The sequence below is a fragment of the Somniosus microcephalus genome, chromosome 16 (assembly GCF_052327205.1).
Source record: "Somniosus microcephalus isolate GS21.2 chromosome 16, FLI_Smic_1.0, whole genome shotgun sequence".
In the NCBI taxonomy this organism is placed as follows: Eukaryota; Metazoa; Chordata; class Chondrichthyes; order Squaliformes; family Somniosidae; genus Somniosus; species Somniosus microcephalus.
This window is the reverse complement of record NC_141002.1, coordinates 26,130,576-26,154,326: the sequence shown is the minus strand read 5'-3', so window position 1 is coordinate 26,154,326 and position 23,751 is coordinate 26,130,576. Positions and strand designations below refer to the sequence as shown.

The following is a 23,751-nucleotide window of genomic DNA, read 5'->3' as shown; positions in this document are numbered from 1 at the left end:
ATGGAGGCAGGACTGCCAGGAAAATGGCAGAATCTGGGAGCGGGTACCCATCCCGCCCCCAACCTGCTTCCGTGCCATCTTCTCAGGAGGTGGGTACCTGACCCGCGCCGGGTCCCGTCTCCTCGAGGCGGGAAGGGGATTAGTGCCAATTAACTGCCTGTTAACAAGTTGTTAACAGGCAGTTTTTTGGCTAATCCCTATTCTGCAACCTTAAGTGTGGGCTTCCCGATGCCTCCGAACCTCGCCAGGGTCAGTGAGGTGAGCCATGGGTCTGCGGGGCCAAAAAGTGCACTGTGCAGGTGAGTGATGAGTGCAAGTGTGGAGAGGTAAGTGTGTGAGGTGAGTGTAGAGTGTTTTAATAAGATTACTTACCTTTGCTTCTTCCTCCAGGCTTCATCCCTTCAGGCTGCGGACAAACTCATCTCAGCGGCAGAGAAAGCAGAATGGCCGCTACATTCTCAGATGCAGCAGCCTTCTGCTTTCTGCTCAGGAAAGCTTTCTAAGTGCGTTTTCAGTAAAAGACCCAACTTAGAAGACAGATTATCAGTGTTTGACAGCTTCACAGAGCTGTCAAACGATGACAATTCATCTGTCAAAAAATCTTGATTGATTAAACGTCATACGCTGACGTTCTCTGTCACCGGCTTTCCCTTAATTGGCCTGCTAAACCCGCTGGGCAGGCTTAACAAGGTCAATCAAGGGAAAATAGCGTGGGTTGGCCGGACGTTGATGGAGGCGGGACTAACACCCGACAAGCAGCAGTCCCGCCTCCATCACGTCCCCATTGATAAAATCACCCCCATAGTACCTAGTCATTCATTCATTTGCTGTTTGTGGGCATTTTGTTGTGTGCAAATCGGCTGCTATTGTTGCCCACACATTGCACTTAAAAAAGCATTCCCTTGGTGAGAAGGTGTTCTGTAAATGCAATTTGTTCTACTTTCATGCACGTGTTTGCCTTGATGTTGGTTGCCACAAAGGATTTGATATCCCGTGTAATTGTTTTCATCCAACTGATACCAGCCTTCGTTTGACCTCAGCCATTGTTCACATCAGTGGGAGGAAGAACATCGTCCCATAGGGAGGGCAGGAAAATAAAGTTGGAGGACAGCAACACAAAACACCTTTACATACAGAACAGCATTCACAGAGAATTGGAAGTGGTTGGTTACAGCTCTTCTCTAGGGATGATGCCTGGGGAGAGGGGGAAATGTAAATTTTAAAAAAATTGTTGCAGATATGAAGATAAGGAAAGGTATTAAGGACTCATGTAATAGACTTTGATCAGAACATCAGCTTGAAAAGAATTGCAGTACCAATCGGAATTTCTGAAAGTGTTGTTTTTGTTTAGGCTGCACAATCCTTACGAATGCCCTTATAATGGAAACAGAAGAAATGACTGTTCTTGTAAAAATGATTATCTCGCAGCTGGGTACACAGTGTTTCACAGAATACGCTTTGATATCAGCTCGATGCAGATTATAAGTAAGTACTTTTCTCATCTAGTTCAGGGCTGGAAAATATTTTGCATTACACAAATCAGAGAAAACAATGAACAAGCAGTGATGAATCGCAGAAGTAATCCAGGTTGCACTTGTGAAATTCATCCCAGTTCCATATAATGTAACATTATATGAAATACAATTAATATACTTTTAATACAAGTAACTATACTTCTTTAAGTTATTTTTGTTGCTGCTGTTTTGGACAATGGAATTTTGGGTTGAATTGATGAGAGAGATGAAGAGGTTATGGGTAATGAAAAAAATGGCGCATAATGTTAGGATTGCAGCAAATTTGGAGATGAAAATAGAAAGAACTTTCATTTTATAGTGCCTTTCATGACCTTGGGACATCCCAAAGCATTTTACAGCCAATGAAGTACTTTTGGAAATGTAGTCACTGTTGTAACGGAGGGAAGTGCAGTCACTGTTGTAATGGAGGGAAGTGCAGTCACTGTTGTAATGGAGGGAAGTGCAGTCACTGTTGTAACGGAGGGAAGTGCAGTCACTGTTGTAATGGAGGGAAGTGCAGTCACTGTTGTAATGGAGGGAAGTGCAGTCACTGTTGTAATGTAGGGAAGTGTAGTCACTGTTGTAACGGAGGGAAGTGTAGTCACTGTTGTAACGGAGGGAAGTGTAGTCACTGTTGTAATATAGGGAAGTGTAGTCACTGTTGTAACGGAGGGAAGTGTAGTCACTGTTGTAACGGAGGGAAGTGTAGTCACTGTTGTAATGTAGGGAAGTGTAGTCACTGTTGTAATGTAGGGAAGTGCAGTCACTGTTGTAACGGAGGGAAGTGTAGTCACTGTTGTAACAGAGGGAAGTGTAGTCACTGTTGTAACGTAGGGAAGTGTAGTCACTGTTGTAACGTAGGGAAGTGTAGTCACTGTTGTAATGTAGGGAAGTGCAGTCACTGTTGTAATGTAGGGAAGTGTAGTCACTGTTGTAATGTAGGGAAGTGTAGTCACTGTTGTAACGTAGGGAAGTGTAGTCACTGTTGTAATGTAGGGAAGTGCAGTCACTGTTGTAACGTAGGGAAGTGCAGTCACTGTTGTAATGTAGGGAAGTGTAGTCACTGTTGTAATATAGGGAAGTGTAGTCACTGTTGTAACGTAGGGAAGTGCAGTCACTGTTGTAACGTAGGGAAGTGCAGTCACTGTTGTAATGTAGGGAAGTGTAGTCACTGTTGTAATATAGGGAAGTGTAGTCACTGTTGTAACGTAGGGAAGTGCAGTCACTGTTGTAATGTAGGGAAGTGTAGTCACTGTTGTAACGTAGGGAAGTGCAGTCACTGTTGCAACGTAGGGAAGTGTAGTCACTGTTGTAATGTAGGGAAGTGCAGTCACTGTTGTAACGTAGGGAAGTGTAGTCACTGTTGTAATGTAGGGAAGTGCAGTCACTGTTGCAACGTAGGGAAGAGCAGTCACTGTTGTAATGGAGGGAAGTGTAGTCACTGTTGTAATGTAGGGAAGTGTAGTCACTGTTGTAATGTAGGGAAGTGTAGTCACTGTTGTAACGTAGGGAAGTGCAGTCACTGTTGTAACGTAGGGAAGTGTAGTCACTGTTGTAACGTAGGGAAGTGTAGTCACTGTTGTAATGTAGGGAAGTGCAGTCACTGTTGTAACGTAGGGAAGTGCAGTCACTGTTGTAATGTAGGGAAGTGTAGTCACTGTTGTAACGTAGGGAAGTGTAGTCACTGTTGTAATGTAGGGAAGTGTAGTCACTGTTGTAATGTAGGGAAGTGCAGTCACTGTTGTAACGTAGCGAAGTGTAGTCACTGTTGTAATGTAGGGAAGTGCAGTCACTGTTGTAACGTAGGGAAGTGCAGTCACTGTTGTAGCGTAGGGAAGTGTAGTCACTGTTGTAATGTAGGGAAGTGTAGTCACTGTTGTAATGTAGGGAAGTGCAGTCACTGTTGTAATGTAGGGAAGTGTAGTCACTGTTGTAACGTAGGGAAGTGCAGTCACTGTTGTAATGTAGGGAAGTGTAGTCACTGTTGTAACGTAGGGAAGTGCAGTCACTGTTGTAATGTAGGGAAGTGCAGTCACTGTTGTAACATAGGGAAGTGTAGTCACTGTTGTAATGTAGGGAAGTGTAGTCACTGTTGTAATGTAGGGAAGTGCAGTCACTGTTGTAATGTAGGGAAGTGTAGTCACTATTGTAATGGAGGGAAGTGCAGTCACTGTTGTAATGTAGGGAAGTGCAGTCACTGTTGTAACGTAGGGAAGTGCAGTCACTGTTGTAACGTAGGGAAGTGTAGTCACTGTTGTAATGTAGGGAAGTGTAGTCACTGTTGTAATGTAGGGAAGTGTAGTCACTGTTGTAATGTAGGGAAGTGTAGTCACTGTTGTAATGTAGGGAAGTGTAGTCACTGTTGTAACGTAGGGAAGTGTAGTCACTGTTGTAATGGAGGGAAGTGTAGTCACTGTTGTAATGTAGGGAAGTGTAGTCACTGTTGTAATGTAGGGAAGTGCAGTCACTGTTGTAATATAGGGAAGTGTAGTCACTGTTGTAATGTAGAGAAGTGCAGTCACTGTTGTAATGTAGGGAAGTGTAGTCACTGTTGTAATGTAGGGAAGTGCAGTCACTGTTGTAATGTAGGGAAGTGCAGTCACTGTTGTAACGTAGGGAAGTGCAGTCACTGTTGTAACATAGGGAAGTGCAGTCACTTGTAATGTAGGGAAGTGCAGTCACTGTTGTAACATAGGGAAGTGCAGTCACTGTTGTAACGTAGGGAAGTGCAGTCACTGTTGTAATGTAGGGAAGTGTAGTCACTGTTGTAACGGAGGGAAGTGCAGTCACTGTTGTAATGTAGGGAAGTGCAGTCACTGTTGTAATGGAGGGAAGTGCAGTCACTGTTGTAATGGAGGGAAGTGCAGTCACTGTTGTAACGGAGGGAAGTGCAGTCACTGTTGTAATGGAGGGAAGTGCAGTCACTGTTGTAATGGAGGGAAGTGCAGTCACTGTTGTAATGTAGGGAAGTGTAGTCACTGTTGTAACGGAGGGAAGTGTAGTCACTGTTGTAACGGAGGGAAGTGTAGTCACTGTTGTAATATAGGGAAGTGTAGTCACTGTTGTAACGGAGGGAAGTGTAGTCACTGTTGTAACGGAGGGAAGTGTAGTCACTGTTGTAATGTAGGGAAGTGTAGTCACTGTTGTAATGTAGGGAAGTGCAGTCACTGTTGTAACGGAGGGAAGTGTAGTCACTGTTGTAACAGAGGGAAGTGTAGTCACTGTTGTAACGTAGGGAAGTGTAGTCACTGTTGTAACGTAGGGAAGTGTAGTCACTGTTGTAATGTAGGGAAGTGCAGTCACTGTTGTAATGTAGGGAAGTGTAGTCACTGTTGTAATGTAGGGAAGTGTAGTCACTGTTGTAACGTAGGGAAGTGTAGTCACTGTTGTAATGTAGGGAAGTGCAGTCACTGTTGTAACGTAGGGAAGTGCAGTCACTGTTGTAATGTAGGGAAGTGTAGTCACTGTTGTAATATAGGGAAGTGTAGTCACTGTTGTAACGTAGGGAAGTGCAGTCACTGTTGTAACGTAGGGAAGTGCAGTCACTGTTGTAATGTAGGGAAGTGTAGTCACTGTTGTAATATAGGGAAGTGTAGTCACTGTTGTAACGTAGGGAAGTGCAGTCACTGTTGTAATGTAGGGAAGTGTAGTCACTGTTGTAACGTAGGGAAGTGCAGTCACTGTTGCAACGTAGGGAAGTGTAGTCACTGTTGTAATGTAGGGAAGTGCAGTCACTGTTGTAACGTAGGGAAGTGTAGTCACTGTTGTAATGTAGGGAAGTGCAGTCACTGTTGCAACGTAGGGAAGAGCAGTCACTGTTGTAATGGAGGGAAGTGTAGTCACTGTTGTAATGTAGGGAAGTGTAGTCACTGTTGTAATGTAGGGAAGTGTAGTCACTGTTGTAACGTAGGGAAGTGCAGTCACTGTTGTAACGTAGGGAAGTGTAGTCACTGTTGTAACGTAGGGAAGTGTAGTCACTGTTGTAATGTAGGGAAGTGCAGTCACTGTTGTAACGTAGGGAAGTGCAGTCACTGTTGTAATGTAGGGAAGTGTAGTCACTGTTGTAACGTAGGGAAGTGTAGTCACTGTTGTAATGTAGGGAAGTGTAGTCACTGTTGTAATGTAGGGAAGTGCAGTCACTGTTGTAACGTAGCGAAGTGTAGTCACTGTTGTAATGTAGGGAAGTGCAGTCACTGTTGTAACGTAGGGAAGTGCAGTCACTGTTGTAGCGTAGGGAAGTGTAGTCACTGTTGTAATGTAGGGAAGTGTAGTCACTGTTGTAATGTAGGGAAGTGCAGTCACTGTTGTAATGTAGGGAAGTGTAGTCACTGTTGTAACGTAGGGAAGTGCAGTCACTGTTGTAATGTAGGGAAGTGTAGTCACTGTTGTAACGTAGGGAAGTGCAGTCACTGTTGTAATGTAGGGAAGTGCAGTCACTGTTGTAACATAGGGAAGTGTAGTCACTGTTGTAATGTAGGGAAGTGTAGTCACTGTTGTAATGTAGGGAAGTGCAGTCACTGTTGTAATGTAGGGAAGTGTAGTCACTATTGTAATGGAGGGAAGTGCAGTCACTGTTGTAATGTAGGGAAGTGCAGTCACTGTTGTAACGTAGGGAAGTGCAGTCACTGTTGTAACGTAGGGAAGTGTAGTCACTGTTGTAATGTAGGGAAGTGTAGTCACTGTTGTAATGTAGGGAAGTGTAGTCACTGTTGTAATGTAGGGAAGTGTAGTCACTGTTGTAATGTAGGGAAGTGTAGTCACTGTTGTAACGTAGGGAAGTGTAGTCACTGTTGTAATGGAGGGAAGTGTAGTCACTGTTGTAATGTAGGGAAGTGTAGTCACTGTTGTAATGTAGGGAAGTGCAGTCACTGTTGTAATATAGGGAAGTGTAGTCACTGTTGTAATGTAGAGAAGTGCAGTCACTGTTGTAATGTAGGGAAGTGTAGTCACTGTTGTAATGTAGGGAAGTGCAGTCACTGTTGTAATGTAGGGAAGTGCAGTCACTGTTGTAACGTAGGGAAGTGCAGTCACTGTTGTAACATAGGGAAGTGCAGTCACTTGTAATGTAGGGAAGTGCAGTCACTGTTGTAACATAGGGAAGTGCAGTCACTGTTGTAACGTAGGGAAGTGCAGTCACTGTTGTAATGTAGGGAAGTGTAGTCACTGTTGTAACGGAGGGAAGTGCAGTCACTGTTGTAATGTAGGGAAGTGTAGTCACTGTTGTAATGGAGGGAAGTGTAGTCACTGTTGTAACGTAGGGAAGTGCAGTCACTGTTGTAATGTAGGGAAGTGCAGTCACTGTTGTAACATAGGGAAGTGCAGTCACTGTTGTAATGGAGGGAAGTGTAGTCACTGTTGTAACGTAGGGAAGTGCAGTCACTGTTGTAATGTAGGGAAGTGCAGTCACTGTTGTAATGTAGGGAAGTGCAGTCACTTGTAAAGTAGGGAAGTGTAGTCACTGTTGTAACGTAGGGAAGTGCAGTCACTGTTGTAATGTAGGGAAGTGCAGTCACTGTTGTAATGGAGGGAAGTGTAGTCACTGTTGTAATGTAGGGAAGTGCAGTCACTGTTGTAATGTAGGGAAGTGCAGTCACTGTTGTAATGTAGGGAAGTGCAGTCACTGTTGTAATATAGGGAAGTGCAGTCACTGTTGTAATGTAGGGAAGTGTAGTCACTGTTGTAACGTAGGGAAGTGCAATCACTGTTGTAATGTAGGGAAGTGCAGTCACTGTTGTAATATAGGGAAGTGCAGTCACTGTTGTAATGTAGGGAAGTGTAGTCACTGTTGTAACGGAGGGAAGTGCAGTCACCGTTGTAACGTAGGGAAGTGCAGTCACTGTTGTAACGTAGGGAAGTGCAGTCACTGTTGTAATGTAGGGAAGTGTAGTCACTGTTGTAACGGAGGGAAGTGCAGTCACTGTTGTAACGTAGGGAAGTGCAGTCACTGTTGTAACGTAGGGAAGTGCAGTCACTGTTGTAATGTAGGGAAGTGCAGTCACTGTTGTAACGTAGGGAAGTGTAGTCACTGTTGTAACGGAGGGAAGTGTAGTCACTGTTGTAATGTAGGGAAGTGCAGTCACTGTTGTAACGTAGGGAAGTGCAGTCACTGTTGTAATGTAGGGAAGTGCAGTCACTGTTGTAACGTAGGGAAGTGCAGTCACTGTTGTAACGTAGGGAAGTGTAGTCACTGTTGTAACGGAGGGAAGTGCAGTCACTGTTGTAACGTAGGGAAGTGCAGTCACTGTTGTAACGTAGGGAAGTGCAGTCACCGTTGTAATGTAGGGAAGTGTAGTCACTGTTGTAATGTAGGGAAGTGCAGTCACTGTTGTAATGTAGGGAAGTGTAGTCACTGTTGTAATGTAGGGAAGTGCAGTCACTGTTGTAATGTAGGGAAGTGCAGTCACTGTTGTAATATAGGGAAGTGTAGTCACTGTTGTAATGTAGGGAAGTGTAGTCACTGTTGTAATGTAGGGAAGTGTAGTCACTGTTGTAATGTAGGGAAGTGCAGTCACTGTTGTAATGTAGGGAAGTGTAGTCACTGTTGTAATGTAGGGAAGTGTAGTCACTATTGTAATGTAGGGAAGTGCAGTCACTGTTGTAATGTAGGGAAGTGTAGTCACTGTTGTAATGTAGGGAAGTGCAGTCACTGTTGTAACGTAGGGAAGTGTAGTCACTGTTGTAACGTAGGGAAGTGTAGTCACTGTTGTAACGTAGGGAAGTGTAGTCACTGTTGTAACATAGGGAAGTGTAGTCACTGTTGTAATGTAGGGAAGTGCAGTCACTGTTGTAATGTAGGGAAGTGTAGTCACTGTTGTAATGTAGGGAAGTGTAGTCACTGTTGTAACGTAGGGAAGTGTAGTCACTGTTGTAATGTAGGGAAGTGCAGTCACGGTTGTAATGTAGGGAAGTGTAGTCACTGTTGTAATGTAGGGAAGTGTAGTCACTGTTGTAACGTAGGGAAGTGCAGTCACTGTTGTAATGTAGGGAAGTGTAGTCACTGTTGTAACGTAGGGAAGTGCAGTCACTGTTGTAACGTAGGGAAGGTTAGTCACTGTTGTAACGTAGGGAAGTGCAGTCACTGTTGTAACGTAGGGAAGTGCAGTCACTGTTGTAATGGAGGGAAGTGCAGTCACTGTTGTAACGTAGGGAAGTGCAGTCACTGTTGTAATGTAGGGAAGTGCAGTCACTGTTGTAATGGAGGGAAGTGCAGTCACTGTTGTAATGTAGGGAAGTGCAGTCACTGTTGTAATGTAGGGAAGTGCAGTCACTGTTGTAACGTAGGGAAGTGCAGTCACTGTTGTAATGTAGGGAAGTGCAGTCACTGTTGTAATGTAGGGAAGTGCAGTCACTGTTGTAGCGTAGGGAAGTGCAGTCACTGTTGTAATGTAGGGAAGTGTAGTCACTGTTGTAGCGTAGGGAAGTGCAGTCACTGTTGTAATGTAGGGAAGTGTAGTCACTGTTGTAATGTAGGGAAGTGTAGTCACTGTTGTAATGTAGGGAAGTGTAGTCACTGTTGTAATGTAGGGAAGTGCAGTCACTGTTGTAATGTAGGGAAGTGTAGTCACTGTTGTAATATAGGGAAGTGTAGTCACTGTTGGAATGGAGGGAAGTGCAGTCACTGTCGTAACGTAGGGAAGTGCAGTCACTGTTGTAATGTAGGGAAGTGCAGTCACTGTTGTAACGTAGGGAAGTGCAGTCACTGTTGTAATGTAGGGAAGTGCAGTCACTGTTGTAACGTAGGGAAGTGTAGTCACTGTTGTAACGTAGGGAAGTGTAGTCACTGTTGGAATGGAGGGAAGTGCAGTCACTGTTGTAATGTAGGGAAGTGTAGTCACTGTTGTAACGTAGGGAAGTGTAGTCACTGTTGTAACGTAGGGAAGTGCAGTCACTGTTGTAACGTAGGGAAGTGTAGTCACTGTTGTAACGTAGGGAAGTGTAGTCACTTGTAACGTAGGGAAGTGTAGTCACTGTTGTAACGTAGGGATGTGCAGTCACTGTTGTAACGTAGGGAAGTGTAGTCACTGTTGTAAAGTAGGGAAGTGTAGTCACTGTTGTAATGTAGGGAAGTGCAGTCACTGTTGTAACGTAGGGAAGTGTAGTCACTGTTGTAACGTAGGGAAGTGTAGTCACTGTTGTAATGTAGGGAAGTGTCACTATTGTAATGGAGGGAAGTGCAGTCACTGTTGTAATGTAGGGAAGTGCAGTCACTGTTGTAACGTAGGGAAGTGCAGTCACTGTTGTAACGTAGGGAAGTGTAGTCACTGTTGTAATGTAGGGAAGTGTAGTCACTGTTGTAATGTAGGGAAGTGTAGTCACTGTTGTAATGTAGGGAAGTGTAGTCACTGTTGTAACGTAGGGAAGTGTAGTCACTGTTGTAATGGAGGGAAGTGTAGTCACTGTTGTAATGTAGGGAAGTGTAGTCACTGTTGTAATATAGGGAAGTGTAGTCACTGTTGTAATGTAGGGAAGTGTAGTCACTGTTGTAATGTAGGGAAGTGCAGTCACTGTTGTAATGTAGGGAAGTGTAGTCACTGTTGTAATGTAGGGAAGTGTAGTCACTGTTGTAATGTAGGGAAGTGTAGTCACTGTTGTAATGTAGGGAAGTGCAGTCACTGTTGTAATGTAGGGAAGTGTAGTCACTGTTGTAATGTAGGGAAGTGCAGTCACTGTTGTAATGTAGGGAAGTGCAGTCACTGTTGTAACGTAGGGAAGTGCAGTCACTGTTGTAACATAGGGAAGTGCAGTCACTTGTAATGTAGGGAAGTGCAGTCACTGTTGTAACATAGGGAAGTGCAGTCACTGTTGTAACGTAGGGAAGTGCAGTCACTGTTGTAATGTAGGGAAGTGTAGTCACTGTTGGAACGGAGGGAAGTGCAGTCACTGTTGTAATGTAGGGAAGTGTAGTCACTGTTGTAATGGAGGGAAGTGTAGTCACTGTTGTAACGTAGGGAAGTGCAGTCACTGTTGTAATGTAGGGAAGTGCAGTCACTGTTGTAACATAGGGAAGTGCAGTCACTGTTGTAATGGAGGGAAGTGTAGTCACTGTTGTAACGTAGGGAAGTGCAGTCACTGTTGTAATGTAGGGAAGTGCAGTCACTGTTGTAATGTAGGGAAGTGCAGTCACTTGTAAAGTAGGGAAGTGTAGTCACTGTTGTAACGTAGGGAAGTGCAGTCACTGTTGTAATGTAGGGAAGTGCAGTCACTGTTGTAATGGAGGGAAGTGTAGTCACTGTTGTAATGTAGGGAAGTGCAGTCACTGTTGTAATGTAGGGAAGTGCAGTCACTGTTGTAATGTAGGGAAGTGCAGTCACTGTTGTAATATAGGGAAGTGCAGTCACTGTTGTAATGTAGGGAAGTGTAGTCACTGTTGTAACGTAGGGAAGTGCAGTCACTGTTGTAATGTAGGGAAGTGCAGTCACTGTTGTAATATAGGGAAGTGCAGTCACTGTTGTAATGTAGGGAAGTGTAGTCACTGTTGTAACGGAGGGAAGTGCAGTCACTGTTGTAACGTAGGGAAGTGCAGTCACTGTTGTAACGTAGGGAAGTGCAGTCACTGTTGTAATGTAGGGAAGTGTAGTCACTGTTGTAACGGAGGGAAGTGCAGTCACTGTTGTAACGTAGGGAAGTGCAGTCACTGTTGTAACGTAGGGAAGTGCAGTCACTGTTGTAATGTAGGGAAGTGCAGTCACTGTTGTAACGTAGGGAAGTGTAGTCACTGTTGTAACGGAGGGAAGTGTAGTCACTGTTGTAATGTAGGGAAGTGCAGTCACTGTTGTAACGTAGGGAAGTGCAGTCACTGTTGTAATGTAGGGAAGTGCAGTCACTGTTGTAACGTAGGGAAGTGCAGTCACTGTTGTAACGTAGGGAAGTGTAGTCACTGTTGTAACGGAGGGAAGTGCAGTCACTGTTGTAACGTAGGGAAGTGCAGTCACTGTTGTAACGTAGGGAAGTGCAGTCACCGTTGTAATGTAGGGAAGTGTAGTCACTGTTGTAATGTAGGGAAGTGCAGTCACTGTTGTAATGTAGGGAAGTGTAGTCACTGTTGTAATGTAGGGAAGTGCAGTCACTGTTGTAATGTAGGGAAGTGCAGTCACTGTTGTAATATAGGGAAGTGTAGTCACTGTTGTAATGTAGGGAAGTGTAGTCACTGTTGTAATGTAGGGAAGTGTAGTCACTGTTGTAATGTAGGGAAGTGCAGTCACTGTTGTAATGTAGGGAAGTGTAGTCACTGTTGTAATGTAGGGAAGTGTAGTCACTGTTGTAATGTAGGGAAGTGCAGTCACTGTTGTAATGTAGGGAAGTGTAGTCACTGTTGTAATGTAGGGAAGTGCAGTCACTGTTGTAACGTAGGGAAGTGTAGTCACTGTTGTAACGTAGGGAAGTGTAGTCACTGTTGTAAGGTAGGGAAGTGTAGTCACTGTTGTAACGTAGGGAAGTGTAGTCACTGTTGTAATGTAGGGAAGTGCAGTCACTGTTGTAATGTAGGGAAGTGTAGTCACTGTTGTAATGTAGGGAAGTGTAGTCACTGTTGTAACGTAGGGAAGTGTAGTCACTGTTGTAATGTAGGGAAGTGCAGTCACTGTTGTAATGTAGGGAAGTGTAGTCACTGTTGTAATGTAGGGAAGTGTAGTCACTGTTGTAACGTAGGGAAGTGCAGTCACTGTTGTAATGTAGGGAAGTGTAGTCACTGTTGTAACGTAGGGAAGTGCAGTCACTGTTGTAACGTAGGGAAGGTTAGTCACTGTTGTAACGTAGGGAAGTGCAGTCACTGTTGTAACGTAGGGAAGTGCAGTCACTGTTGTAATGGAGGGAAGTGCAGTCACTGTTGTAACGTAGGGAAGTGCAGTCACTGTTGTAATGTAGGGAAGTGCAGTCACTGTTGTAATGTAGGGAAGTGCAGTCACTGTTGTAATGTAGGGAAGTGCAGTCACTGTTGTAATGTAGGGAAGTGCAGTCACTGTTGTAACGTAGGGAAGTGCAGTCACTGTTGTAATGTAGGGAAGTGCAGTCACTGTTGTAATGTAGGGAAGTGCAGTCACTGTTGTAGCGTAGGGAAGTGCAGTCACTGTTGTAATGTAGGGAAGTGTAGTCACTGTTGTAGCGTAGGGAAGTGCAGTCACTGTTGTAATGTAGGGAAGTGTAGTCACTGTTGTAATGTAGGGAAGTGTAGTCACTGTTGTAATGTAGGGAAGTGTAGTCACTGTTGTAATGTAGGGAAGTGCAGTCACTGTTGTAATGTAGGGAAGTGTAGTCACTGTTGTAATATAGGGAAGTGTAGTCACTGTTGGAATGGAGGGAAGTGCAGTCACTGTTGTAACGTAGGGAAGTGCAGTCACTGTTGTAATGTAGGGAAGTGCAGTCACTGTTGTAACGTAGGGAAGTGCAGTCACTGTTGTAATGTAGGGAAGTGCAGTCACTGTTGTAACGTAGGGAAGTGTAGTCACTGTTGTAACGTAGGGAAGTGTAGTCAGTGTTGGAATGGAGGGAAGTGCAGTCACTGTTGTAATGTAGGGAAGTGTAGTCACTGTTGTAACGTAGGGAAGTGTAGTCACTGTTGTAACGTAGGGAAGTGCAGTCACTGTTGTAACGTAGGGAAGTGTAGTCACTGTTGTAATGGAGGGAAGTGTAGTCACTGTTGTAACGTAGGGAAGTGTAGTCACTGTTGTAATGTAGGGAAGTGTAGTCACTGTTGTAATGTAGGGAAGTGTAGTCACTGTTGTAATGTAGGGAAGTGTAGTCACTGTTGTAATGTAGGGAAGTGCAGTCACTGTTGTAACGGAGGGAAGTGTAGTCACTGTTGTAATGTAGGGAAGTGTAGTCACTGTTGTAATGTAGGGAAGTGTCGTCACTGTTGTAATGTAGGGAAGTGCAGTCACTGTTGTAACGTAGGGAAGTGTAGTCACTGTTGTAATGGAGGGAAGTGTAGTCACTGTTGTAATGTAGGGAAGTGTAGTCACTGTTGTAATGTAGGGAAGTGCAGTCACTGTTGTAATGTAGGGAAGTGCAGTCACTGTTGTAATGTAGGGAAGTGCAGTCACTGTTGTAATGTAGGGAAGTGTAGTCACTGTTGTAATGGAGGGAAGTGTAGTCACTGTTGTAATGTAGGGAAGTGTAGTCACTGTTGTAATGGAGGGAAGTGTAGTCACTGTTGTAACGTAGGGAAGTGCAGTCACTGTTGTAATGGAGGGAAGTGCAGTCACTGTTGTAACGGAGGGAAGTGCAGTCACTGTTGTAATGTAGGGAAGTGTAGTCACTGTTGTAACGGAGGGAAGTGCAGTCACTGTTGTAACGTAGGGAAGTGCAGTCACTGTTGTAACGTAGGGAAGTGTAGTCACTGTTGTAATGGAGGGAAGTGTAGTCACTGTTGTAATATAGGGAAGTGCAGTCACTGTTGTAATGTAGGGAAGTGTAGTCACTGTTGTAATGTAGGGAAGTGCAGTCACTGTTGTAACGTAGGGAAGTGCAGTCACTGTTGTAACGTAGGGAAGTGTAGTCACTGTTGTAATATAGGGAAGTGCAGTCACTGTTGTAACGTAGGGAAGTGCAGTCACTGTTGTAATGTAGGGAAGTGCAGTCACTGTTGTAACGTAGGGAAGTGCAGTCACTGTTGTAATGTAGGGAAGTGCAGTCACTGTTGTAATGTAGGGAAGTGCAGTCACTGTTGTAACGGAGGGAAGTGTAGTCACTGTTGTAATGTAGGGAAGTGCAGTCACTGTTGTAATGGAGGGAAGTGCAGTCACTGTTGTAACGTAGGGAAGTGTAGTCACTGTTGTAATGTAGGGAAGTGTAGTCACTGTTGTAATGTAGGGAAGTGCAGTCACTGTTGTAATGTAGGGAAGTGCAGTCACTGTTGTAACAGAGGGAAGTGCAGTCACTGTTGTAATGTAGGGAAGTGCAGTCACTGTTGTAAAGTAGGGAAGTGCAGTCACTGTTGTAATGTAGGGAAGTGTAGTCACTGTTGTAACAGAGGGAAGTGCAGTCACTGTTGTAATGTAGGGAAGTGCAGTCACTGTTGTAACGTAGGGAAGTGCAGTCACTGTTGTAATGTAGGGAAGTGCAGTCACTGTTGTAACGTAGGGAAGTGCAGTCACTGTTGTAATGTAGGGAAGTGTAGTCACTGTTGTAACGTAGGGAAGTGTAGTCACTGTTGTAACGGAGGGAAGTGCAGTCACTGTTGTAATGTAGGGAAGTGTAGTCACTGTTGTAACGGAGGGAAGTGTAGTCACTGTTGTAACGGAGGGAAGTGCAGTCACTGTTGTAATGTAGGGAAGTGTAGTCACTGTTGTAATGTAGGGAAGTGTAGTCACTGTTGTAATGTAGGGAAGTGTAGTCACTGTTGTAATGTAGGGAAGTGCAGTCACTGTTGTAACGGAGGGAAGGTTAGTCACTGTTGTAATGTAGGGAAGTGTAGTCACTGTTGTAATGTAGGGAAGTGTAGTCACTGTTGTAATGTAGGGAAGTGTAGTCACTGTTGTAATGTAGGGAAGTGCAGTCACTGTTGTAATGTAGGGAAGTGTACTCACTGTTGTAATGTAGGGAAGTGTAGTCACTGTTGTAATGTAGGGAAGTGTAGTCACTGTTGTAACGTAGGGAAGTGTAGTCACGGTTGTAATGTAGGGAAGTGTAGTCACTGTTGTAACAGAGGGAAGGTTAGTCACTGTTGTAATGTAGGGAAGTGTAGTCACTTGTAATATAGGGAAGTGTAGTCACTGTTGTAATGGAGGGAAGTGCAGTCACTGTTGTAATGTAGGGAAGTGTAGTCACTGTTGTAACGGAGGGAAGGTTAGTCACTGTTGTAATGTAGGGAAGTGTAGTCACTTGTAATGTAGGGAAGTGTAGTCACTGTTGTAATGGAGGGAAGTGCAGTCACTGTTGTAATGTAGGGAAGTGTAGTCACTGTTGTAACGGAGGGAAGGTTAGTCACTGTTGTAATGTAGGGAAGTGCAGTCACTGTTGTAACGGAGGGAAGGTTAGTCACTGTTGTAATGTAGGGAAGTGCAGTCACTGTTGTAACGGAGGAAAGTGTAGTCACTTGTAATGTAGGGAAGTGTAGTCACTGTTGTAATGTAGGGAAGTGTAGTCACTGTTGTAATGTAGGGAAGTGTAGTCACTGTTGTAATGTAGGGAAGTGCAGTCACTGTTGTAATGTAGGGAAGTGCAGTCACTGTTGTAATGTAGGGAAGTGCAGTCACTGTTGTAATGTAGGGAAGTGTAGTCACTGTTGTAATGGAGGGAAGTGTAGTCACTGTTGTAATGTAGGGAAGTGTAGTCACTGTTGTAATGGAGGGAAGTGTAGTCACTGTTGTAATGTAGGGAAGTGCAGTCACGGTTGTAATGGAGGGAAGTGCAGTCACTGTTGTAACGGAGGGAAGTGCAGTCACTGTTGTAATGTAGGGAAGTGTAGTCACTGTTGTAATGTAGGGAAGTGCAGTCACTGTTGTAATGTAGGGAAGTGCAGTCACTGTTGTAACGGAGGGAAGTGCAGTCACTGTTGTAATGTAGGGAAGTGTAGTCACTGTTGTAACGGAGGGAAGTGCAGTCACTGTTGTAATGTAGGGAAGTGCAGTCACTGTTGTAACGTAGGGAAGTGTAGTCACTGTTGTAATGGAGGGAAGTGTAGTCACTGTTGTAATGTAGGGAAGTGTAGTCACTGTTGTAATGTAGGGAAGTGCAGTCACTGTTGTAATGTAGGGAAGTGTAGTCACTGTTGTAATGTAGGGAAGTGCAGTCACTGTTGTAATGGAGGGAAGTGTAGTCACTGTTGTAACGTAGGGAAGTGCAGTCACTGTTGTAATGTAGGGAAGTGCAGTCACTGTTGTAATGTAGGGAAGTCTAGTCACTGTTGTAACGGAGGGAAGTGTAGTCACTGTTGTAATGGAGGGAAGTGTAGTCACTGTTGTAATGTAGGGAAGTGTAGTCACTGTTGTAATGTAGGGAAGTGCAGTCACTGTTGTAACGGAGGGAAGGTTAGTCACTGTTGTAATGTAGGGAAGTGTAGTCACTGTTGTAATGTAGGGAAGTGTAGTCACTGTTGTAACGTAGGGAAGTGTAGTCACTGTTGTAATATAGGGAAGTGTAGTCACTGTTGTAACGTAGGGAAGTGCAGTCACTATTGTAACGTAGGGAAGTGCAGTCACTGTTGTAATGTAGGGAAGTGCAGTCACTGTTGTAACGTAGGGAAGTGCAGTCACTGTTGTAATGTAGGGAAGTGCAGTCACTGTTGTAATGTAGGGAAGTGCAGTCACTGTTGTAACGGAGGGAAGTGTAGTCACTGTTGTAATGTAGGGAAGTGCAGTCACTGTTGTAATGGAGGGAAGTGCAGTCACTGTTGTAACGTAGGGAAGTGTAGTCACTGTTGTAATGTAGGGAAGTGTAGTCACTGTTGTAATGTAGGGAAGTGCAGTCACTGTTGTAATGTAGGGAAGTGCAGTCACTGTTGTAACAGAGGGAAGTGCAGTCACTGTTGTAATGTAGGGAAGTGCAGTCACTGTTGTAACGTAGGGAAGTGTAGTCACTGTTGTAACAGAGGGAAGTGCAGTCACTGTTGTAATGTAGGGAAGTGCACTCACTGTTGTAACGTAGGGAAGTGCAGTCACTGTTGTAATGTAGGGAAGTGCAGACTCTGTTGTAACGTAGGGAAGTGCAGTCACTGTTGTAATGTAGGGAAGTGCAGTCACTGTTGTAATGTAGGGAAGTGTAGTCACTGTTGTAATGTAGGGAAGTGTAGTCACTGTTGTAACGTAGGGAAGTGCAGTCACTGTTGTGATGTAGGGAAGTGCAGTCACTGTTGTAATGTAGGGAAGTGCAGTCACTGTTGTAACGTAGGGAAGTGCAGTCACTGTTGTAATGTAGGGAAGTGCAGTCACTGTTGTAATGTAGGGAAGTGCAGTCACTGTTGTAATGTAGGGAAGTGCAGTCACTGTTGTAACGTAGGGAAGTGTAGTCACTGTTGTAACAGAGGGAAGTGCAGTCACTGTTGTAATGTAGGGAAGTGCACTCACTGTTGTAACGTAGGGAAGTGCAGTCACTGTTGTAATGTAGGGAAGTGCAGTCACTGTTGTAACGTAGGGAAGTGCAGTCACTGTTGTAATGTAGGGAAGTGTAGTCACTGTTGTAATGTAGGGAAGTGTAGTCACTGCTGTAACGTAGGGAAGTGTAGTCACTGTTGTAATGTCGGGAAGTGTAGTCACTGTTGTAACGTAGGGAAGTGTAGTCACTGTTGTAATGGAGGGAAGTGCAGTCACTGTTGTAACGTAGGGAAGTGCAGTCACTGTTGTAACGGAGGGAAGGTTAGTCACTGTTGTAATGTAGGGAAGTGTAGTCACTTGTAATGTAGGGAAGTGTCGTCACTGTTGTAATGGAGGGAAGTGCAGTCACTGTTGTAATGTAGGGAAGTGTAGTCACTGTTGTAACGAAGGGAAGGTTAGTCACTGTTGTAATGTAGGGAAGTGTAGTCACTGTTGTAATGTAGGGAAGTGTCGTCACTGTTGTAACGGAGGGAAGGTTAGTCACTGTTGTAATGTAGGGAAGTGTAGTCACTTGTAATGTAGGGAAGTGTAGTCACTGTTGTAATGGAGGGAAGTGCAGTCACTGTTGTAATGTAGGGAAGTGTAGTCACTGTTGTAACGGAGGGAAGGTTAGTCACTGTTGTAATGTAGGGAAGTGTAGTCACTGTTGTAATGTAGGGAAGTGCAGTCACTGTTGTAATGTAGGGAAGTGCAGTCACTGTTGTAACGTAGGGAAGTGTAGTCACTGTTGTAACGTAGGGAAGTGTAGTCACTGTTGTAATGTAGGGAAGTGTAGTCACTTGTAATGTAGGGAAGTGTAGTCACTGTTGTAATGTAGGGAAGTGTAGTCACTGTTGTAATGTAGGGAAGTGTAGTCACTGTTGTAATGTAGGGAAGTGTAGTCACTGTTGTAATGTAGGGAAGTGCAGTCACTGTTGTAACGTAGGGAAGTGTAGTCACTGTTGTAATGTAGGGAAGTGCAGTCACTGTTGTAACGTAGGGAAGTGTAGTCACTGTTGTAATGTAGGGAAGTGCAGTCACTGTTGTAACGTAGGGAAGTGCAGTCACTGTTGTAACGTAGGGAAGTGTAGTCACTGTTGTAATGTAGGGAAGTGCAGTCACTGTTGTAACGTAGGGAAGTGCAGTCACTGTTGTAACGTAGGGAAGTGTAGTCACTGTTGTAATGTAGGGAAGTGTAGTCACTGTTGTAACGTAGGGAAGTGTAGTCACTGTTGTAATGTAGGGAAGTGTAGTCACTGTTGTAATGTAGGGAAGTGTAGTCACTGTTGTAATGTAGGGAAGTGTAGTCACTGTTGTAAAGTAAGGAAGTGTAGTCACTGTTGTAACGTAGGGAAGTGCAGTCACTGTTGTAACGTAGGGAAGTGTAGTCACTGTTGTAACGTAGGGAAGTGCAGTCACTGTTGTAACGTAGGGAAGTGTAGTCACTGTTGTAACGTAGGGAAGTGCAGTCACTGTTGTAACGTAGGGAAGTGCAGTCACTGTTGTAACGTAGGGAAGTGTAGTCACTGTTGTAACGTAGGGAAGTGTAGTCACTGTTGTAATGTAGGGAAGTGCAGTCACTGTTGTAATGGAGGGAAGTGCAGTCACTGTTGTAACGTAGGGAAGTGCAGTCACTGTTGTAACGTAGGGAAGTGCAGTCACTGTTGTAATGGAGGGAAGTGTAGTCACTGTTGTAACGTAGGGAAGTGTAGTCACTGTTGTAATGTAGGGAAGTGCAGTCACTGTTGTAACGGAGGGAAGTGTAGTCACTGTTGTAATGTAGGGAAGTGCAGTCACTGTTGTAATGTAGGGAAGTGCAGTCACTGTTGTAATGTAGGGAAGTGCAGTCACTGTTGTAACGGAGGGAAGTGTAGTCACTGTTGTAATGTAGGGAAGTGTAGTCACTGTTGTAATGTAGGGAAGTGTAGTCACTGTTGTAATGTAGGGAAGTGCAGTCACTGTTGTAATGTAGGGAAGTGCAGTCACTGTTGTAATGTAGGGAAGTGCAGTCACTGTTGTAACGTAGGGAAGTGCAGTCACTGTTGTAATGTAGGGAAGTGCAGTCACTGTTGTAATGTAGGGAAGTGCAGTCACTGTTGTAATGTAGGGAAGTGTAGTCACTGTTGTAATGGAGGGAAGTGTAGTCACTGTTGTAATGTAGGGAAGTGTAGTCACTGTTGTAATGTAGGGAAGTGCAGTCACTGTTGTAATGTAGGGAAGTGCAGTCACTGTAACGTAGGGAAGTGCAGTCACTGTTGTAACGTAGGGAAGTGTAGTCACTGTTGTAATGTAGGGAAGTGCAGTCACTGTAACGTAGGGAAGTGCAGTCACTGTTGTAATGTAGGGAAGTGTAGTCACTGTTGTAATGTAGGGAAGTGCAGTCACTGTTGTAATGTAGGGAAGTGCAGTCACTGTAACGTAGGGAAGTGTCGTCACTGTTGTAACGTAGGGAAGTGCAGTCACTGTTGTAATGTAGGGAAGTGTAGTCACTGTTGTAATGGAGGGAAGTGTAGTCACTGTTGTAATGTAGGGAAGTGTAGTCACTGTTGTAATGGAGGGAAGTGTAGTCACTGTTGTAACGTAGGGAAGTGCAGTCACTGTTGTAATGGAGGGAAGTGCAGTCACTGTTGTAACGGAGGGAAGTGCAGTCACTGTTGTAATGTAGGGAAGTGTAGTCACTGTTGTAACGGAGGGAAGTGCAGTCACTGTTGTAACGTAGGGAAGTGCAGTCACTGTTGTAACGTAGGGAAGTGTAGTCACTGTTGTAATGGAGGGAAGTGTAGTCACTGTTGTAATATAGGGAAGTGCAGTCACTGTTGTAATGTAGGGAAGTGTAGTCACTGTTGTAATGTAGGGAAGTGCAGTCACTGTTGTAATGTAGGGAAGTGTAGTCACTGTTGTAATGTAGGGAAGTGTAGTCACTGTTGTAATGTAGGGAAGTGCAGTCACTGTTGTAATGTAGGGAAGTGCAGTCACTGTTGTAACGTAGGGAAGTGCAGTCACTGTTGTAACGTAGGGAAGTGCAGTCACTGTTGTAATGTAGGGAAGTGCAGTCACTGTTGTAACGTAGGGAAGTGTAGTCACTGTTGTAATGTAGGGAAGTGCAGTCACTGTTGTAACGTAGGGAAGTGGAGTCACTGTTGTAATGTAGGGAAGTGCAGTCACTGTTGTAAAGTAGGGAAGTGCAGTCACTGTTGTAATGTAGGGAAGTGCAGTCACTGTTGTAACGTAGGGAAGTGCAGTCACTGTTGTAATGTAGGGAAGTGTAGTCACTGTTGTAACGTAGGGAAGTGTAGTCACTGTTGTAATATAGGGAAGTGTAGTCACTGTTGTAACGTAGGGAAGTGCAGTCACTATTGTAACGTAGGGAAGTGCAGTCACTGTTGTAATGTAGGGAAGTGCAGTCACTGTTGTAATGTAGGGAAGTGCAGTCACTGTTGTAACGGAGGGAAGTGTAGTCACTGTTGTAATGTAGGGAAGTGCAGTCACTGTTGTAATGGAGGGAAGTGCAGTCACTGTTGTAACGTAGGGAAGTGTAGTCACTGTTGTAATGTAGGGAAGTGTAGTCACTGTTGTAATGTAGGGAAGTGCAGTCACTGTTGTAATGTAGGGAAGTGCAGTCACTGTTGTAACAGAGGGAAGTGCAGTCACTGTTGTAATGTAGGGAAGTGCAGTCACTGTTGTAACGTAGGGAAGTGTAGTCACTGTTGTAACAGAGGGAAGTGCAGTCACTGTTGTAATGTAGGGAAGTGCACTCACTGTTGTAACGTAGGGAAGTGCAGTCACTGTTGTAATGTAGGGAAGTGCAGTCACTGTTGTAACGTAGGGAAGTGCAGTCACTGTTGTAATGTAGGGAAGTGTAGTCACTGTTGTAATGTAGGGAAGTGTAGTCACTGTTGTAACAGAGGGAAGTGCAGTCACTGTTGTAATGTAGGGAAGTGTAGTCACTGTTGTAATGTAGGGAAGTGTAGTCACTGTTGTAACAGAGGGAAGTGCAGTCACTGTTGTAATGTAGGGAAGTGCACTCACTGTTGTAACGTAGGGAAGTGCAGTCACTGTTGTAATGTAGGGAAGTGTAGTCACTGTTGTAACGTAGGGAAGTGTAGTCACTGTTGTAATGTAGGGAAGTGTAGTCACTGTTGTAATGTAGGGAAGTGTAGTCACTGTTGTAACGTAGGGAAGTGTAGTCACTGTTGTAACGTAGGGAAGTGTAGTCACTGTTGTAATGTAGGGAAGTGTAGTCACTGTTGTAATGTAGGGAAGTGTAGTCACTGTTGTAATGGAGGGAAGTGCAGTCACTGTTGTAATGTAGGGAAGTGTAGTCACTGTTGTAATGTAGGGAAGTGTAGTCACTGTTGTAACAGAGGGAAGTGCAGTCACTGTTGTAATGTAGGGAAGTGTAGTCACTGTTGTAATGTAGGGAAGTGTAGTCACTGTTGTAACAGAGGGAAGTGCAGTCACTGTTGTAATGTAGGGAAGTGCACTCACTGTTGTAACGTAGGGAAGTGCAGTCACTGTTGTAATGTAGGGAAGTGCAGTCACTGTTGTAACGTAGGGAAGTGCAGTCACTGTTGTAATGTAGGGAAGTGTAGTCACTGTTGTAACGTAGGGAAGTGTAGTCACTGTTGTAACGGAGGGAAGTGCAGTCACTGTTGTAATGTAGGGAAGTGTAGTCACTGTTGTAACGGAGGGAAGTGTAGTCACTGTTGTAACGGAGGGAAGTGCAGTCACTGTTGTAATGTAGGGAAGTGTAGTCACTGTTGTAATGTAGGGAAGTGTAGTCACTGTTGTAATGTAGGGAAGTGTAGTCACTGTTGTAATGTAGGGAAGTGTAGTCACTGTTGTAATGTAGGGAAGTGCAGTCACTGTTGTAACGGAGGGAAGTGTAGTCACTGTTGTAATGTAGGGAAGTGTAGTCACTGTTGTAATGTAGGGAAGTGTAGTCACTGTTGTAATGTAGGGAAGTGTAGTCACTGTTGTAATGTAGGGAAGTGTAGTCACTGTTGTAATGTAGGGAAGTGTAGTCACTGTTGTAACGTAGGGAAGTGCAGTCACTGTTGTAATGTAGGGAAGTGTAGTCACTGTTGTAACGTAGGGAAGTGTAGTCACTGTTGTAATATGGGGAAGTGCAGTCACTGTTGTAATGTAGGGAAGTGTAGTCACTGTTGTAATGTAGGGAAGTGTAGTCACTGTTGTAACGTAGGGAAGTGTAGTCACTGTTGTAATGCAGGGAAGTGTAGTCACTGTTGTAATGTAGGGAAGTGTAGTCACTGTTGTAATGTAGGGAAGTGTAGTCACTGTTGTAATGTAGGGAAGTGTAGTCACTGTTGTAATGTAGGGAAGTGTAGTCACTGTTGTAATGTAGGGAAGTGTAGTCACTGTTGTAATGTAGGGAAGTGTAGTCACTTGTAATGTAGGGAAGTGCAGTCACTGTTGTAACGTAGGGAAGTGTAGTCACTGTTGCAATGTAGGGAAGTGCAGTCACTGTTGTAATGTAGGGAAGTGTAGTCACTGTTGTAATGGAGGGAAGTGTAGTCACTGTTGTAATGTAGGGAAGTGTAGTCACTGTTGTAACGGAGGGAAGGTTAGTCACTGTTGTAATGTAGGGAAGTGCAGTCACTTGTAATGTAGGGAAGTGTAGTCACTGTTGTAATGGAGGGAAGTGCAGTCACTGTTGTAATGTAGGGAAGTGTAGTCACTGTTGTAACGGAGGGAAGGTTAGTCACTGTTGTAATGTAGGGAAGTGTAGTCACTGTTGTAATGTAGGGAAGTGTCGTCACTGTTGTAACGTAGGGAAGTGTCGTCACTGTTGTAACGTAGGGAAGTGTAGTCACTGTAACGTAGGGAAGTGTAGTCACTGTTGTAATGTAGGGAAGTGTAGTCACTGTAACGTAGGGAAGTGTAGTCACTGTTGTAACGTAGGGAAGTGCAGTCACTGTAACGTAGGGAAGTGTAGTCACTGTTGTAACGTAGGGAAGTGTAGTCACTGTTGTAATGTAGGGAAGTGTAGTCACTGTAACGTAGGGAAGTGTAGTCACTGTTGTAACGTAGGGAAGTGTAGTCACTGTTGTAACGTAGGGAAGTGTAGTCACTGTTGTAATGGAGGGAAGTGCAGTCACTGTTGTAATATAGGGAAGTGTAGTCACTGTTGTAATGTAGGGAAGTGCAGTCACTGTTGTAACGTAGGGAAGTGCAGTCACTGTTGTAATATAGGGAAGTGTAGTCACTGT

At 44.4% G+C, this 23,751-nt stretch overlaps 1 protein-coding gene across 1 annotated transcript in view; it reads left to right on the top strand.

The window, feature by feature from the left end:
- Positions 1–23,751, top strand: part of LOC147106027 (A disintegrin and metalloproteinase with thrombospondin motifs 20-like) — a 288,734-nt gene that overhangs the window by 237,578 nt on the left and 27,405 nt on the right. The window contains exon 25 of the mRNA XM_086008707.1: positions 1,352–1,485. Within this exon, the coding sequence (XP_085864833.1) occupies positions 1,352–1,485 (134 nt within the window). The remainder of the gene's footprint in view (positions 1–1,351; positions 1,486–23,751) is intronic.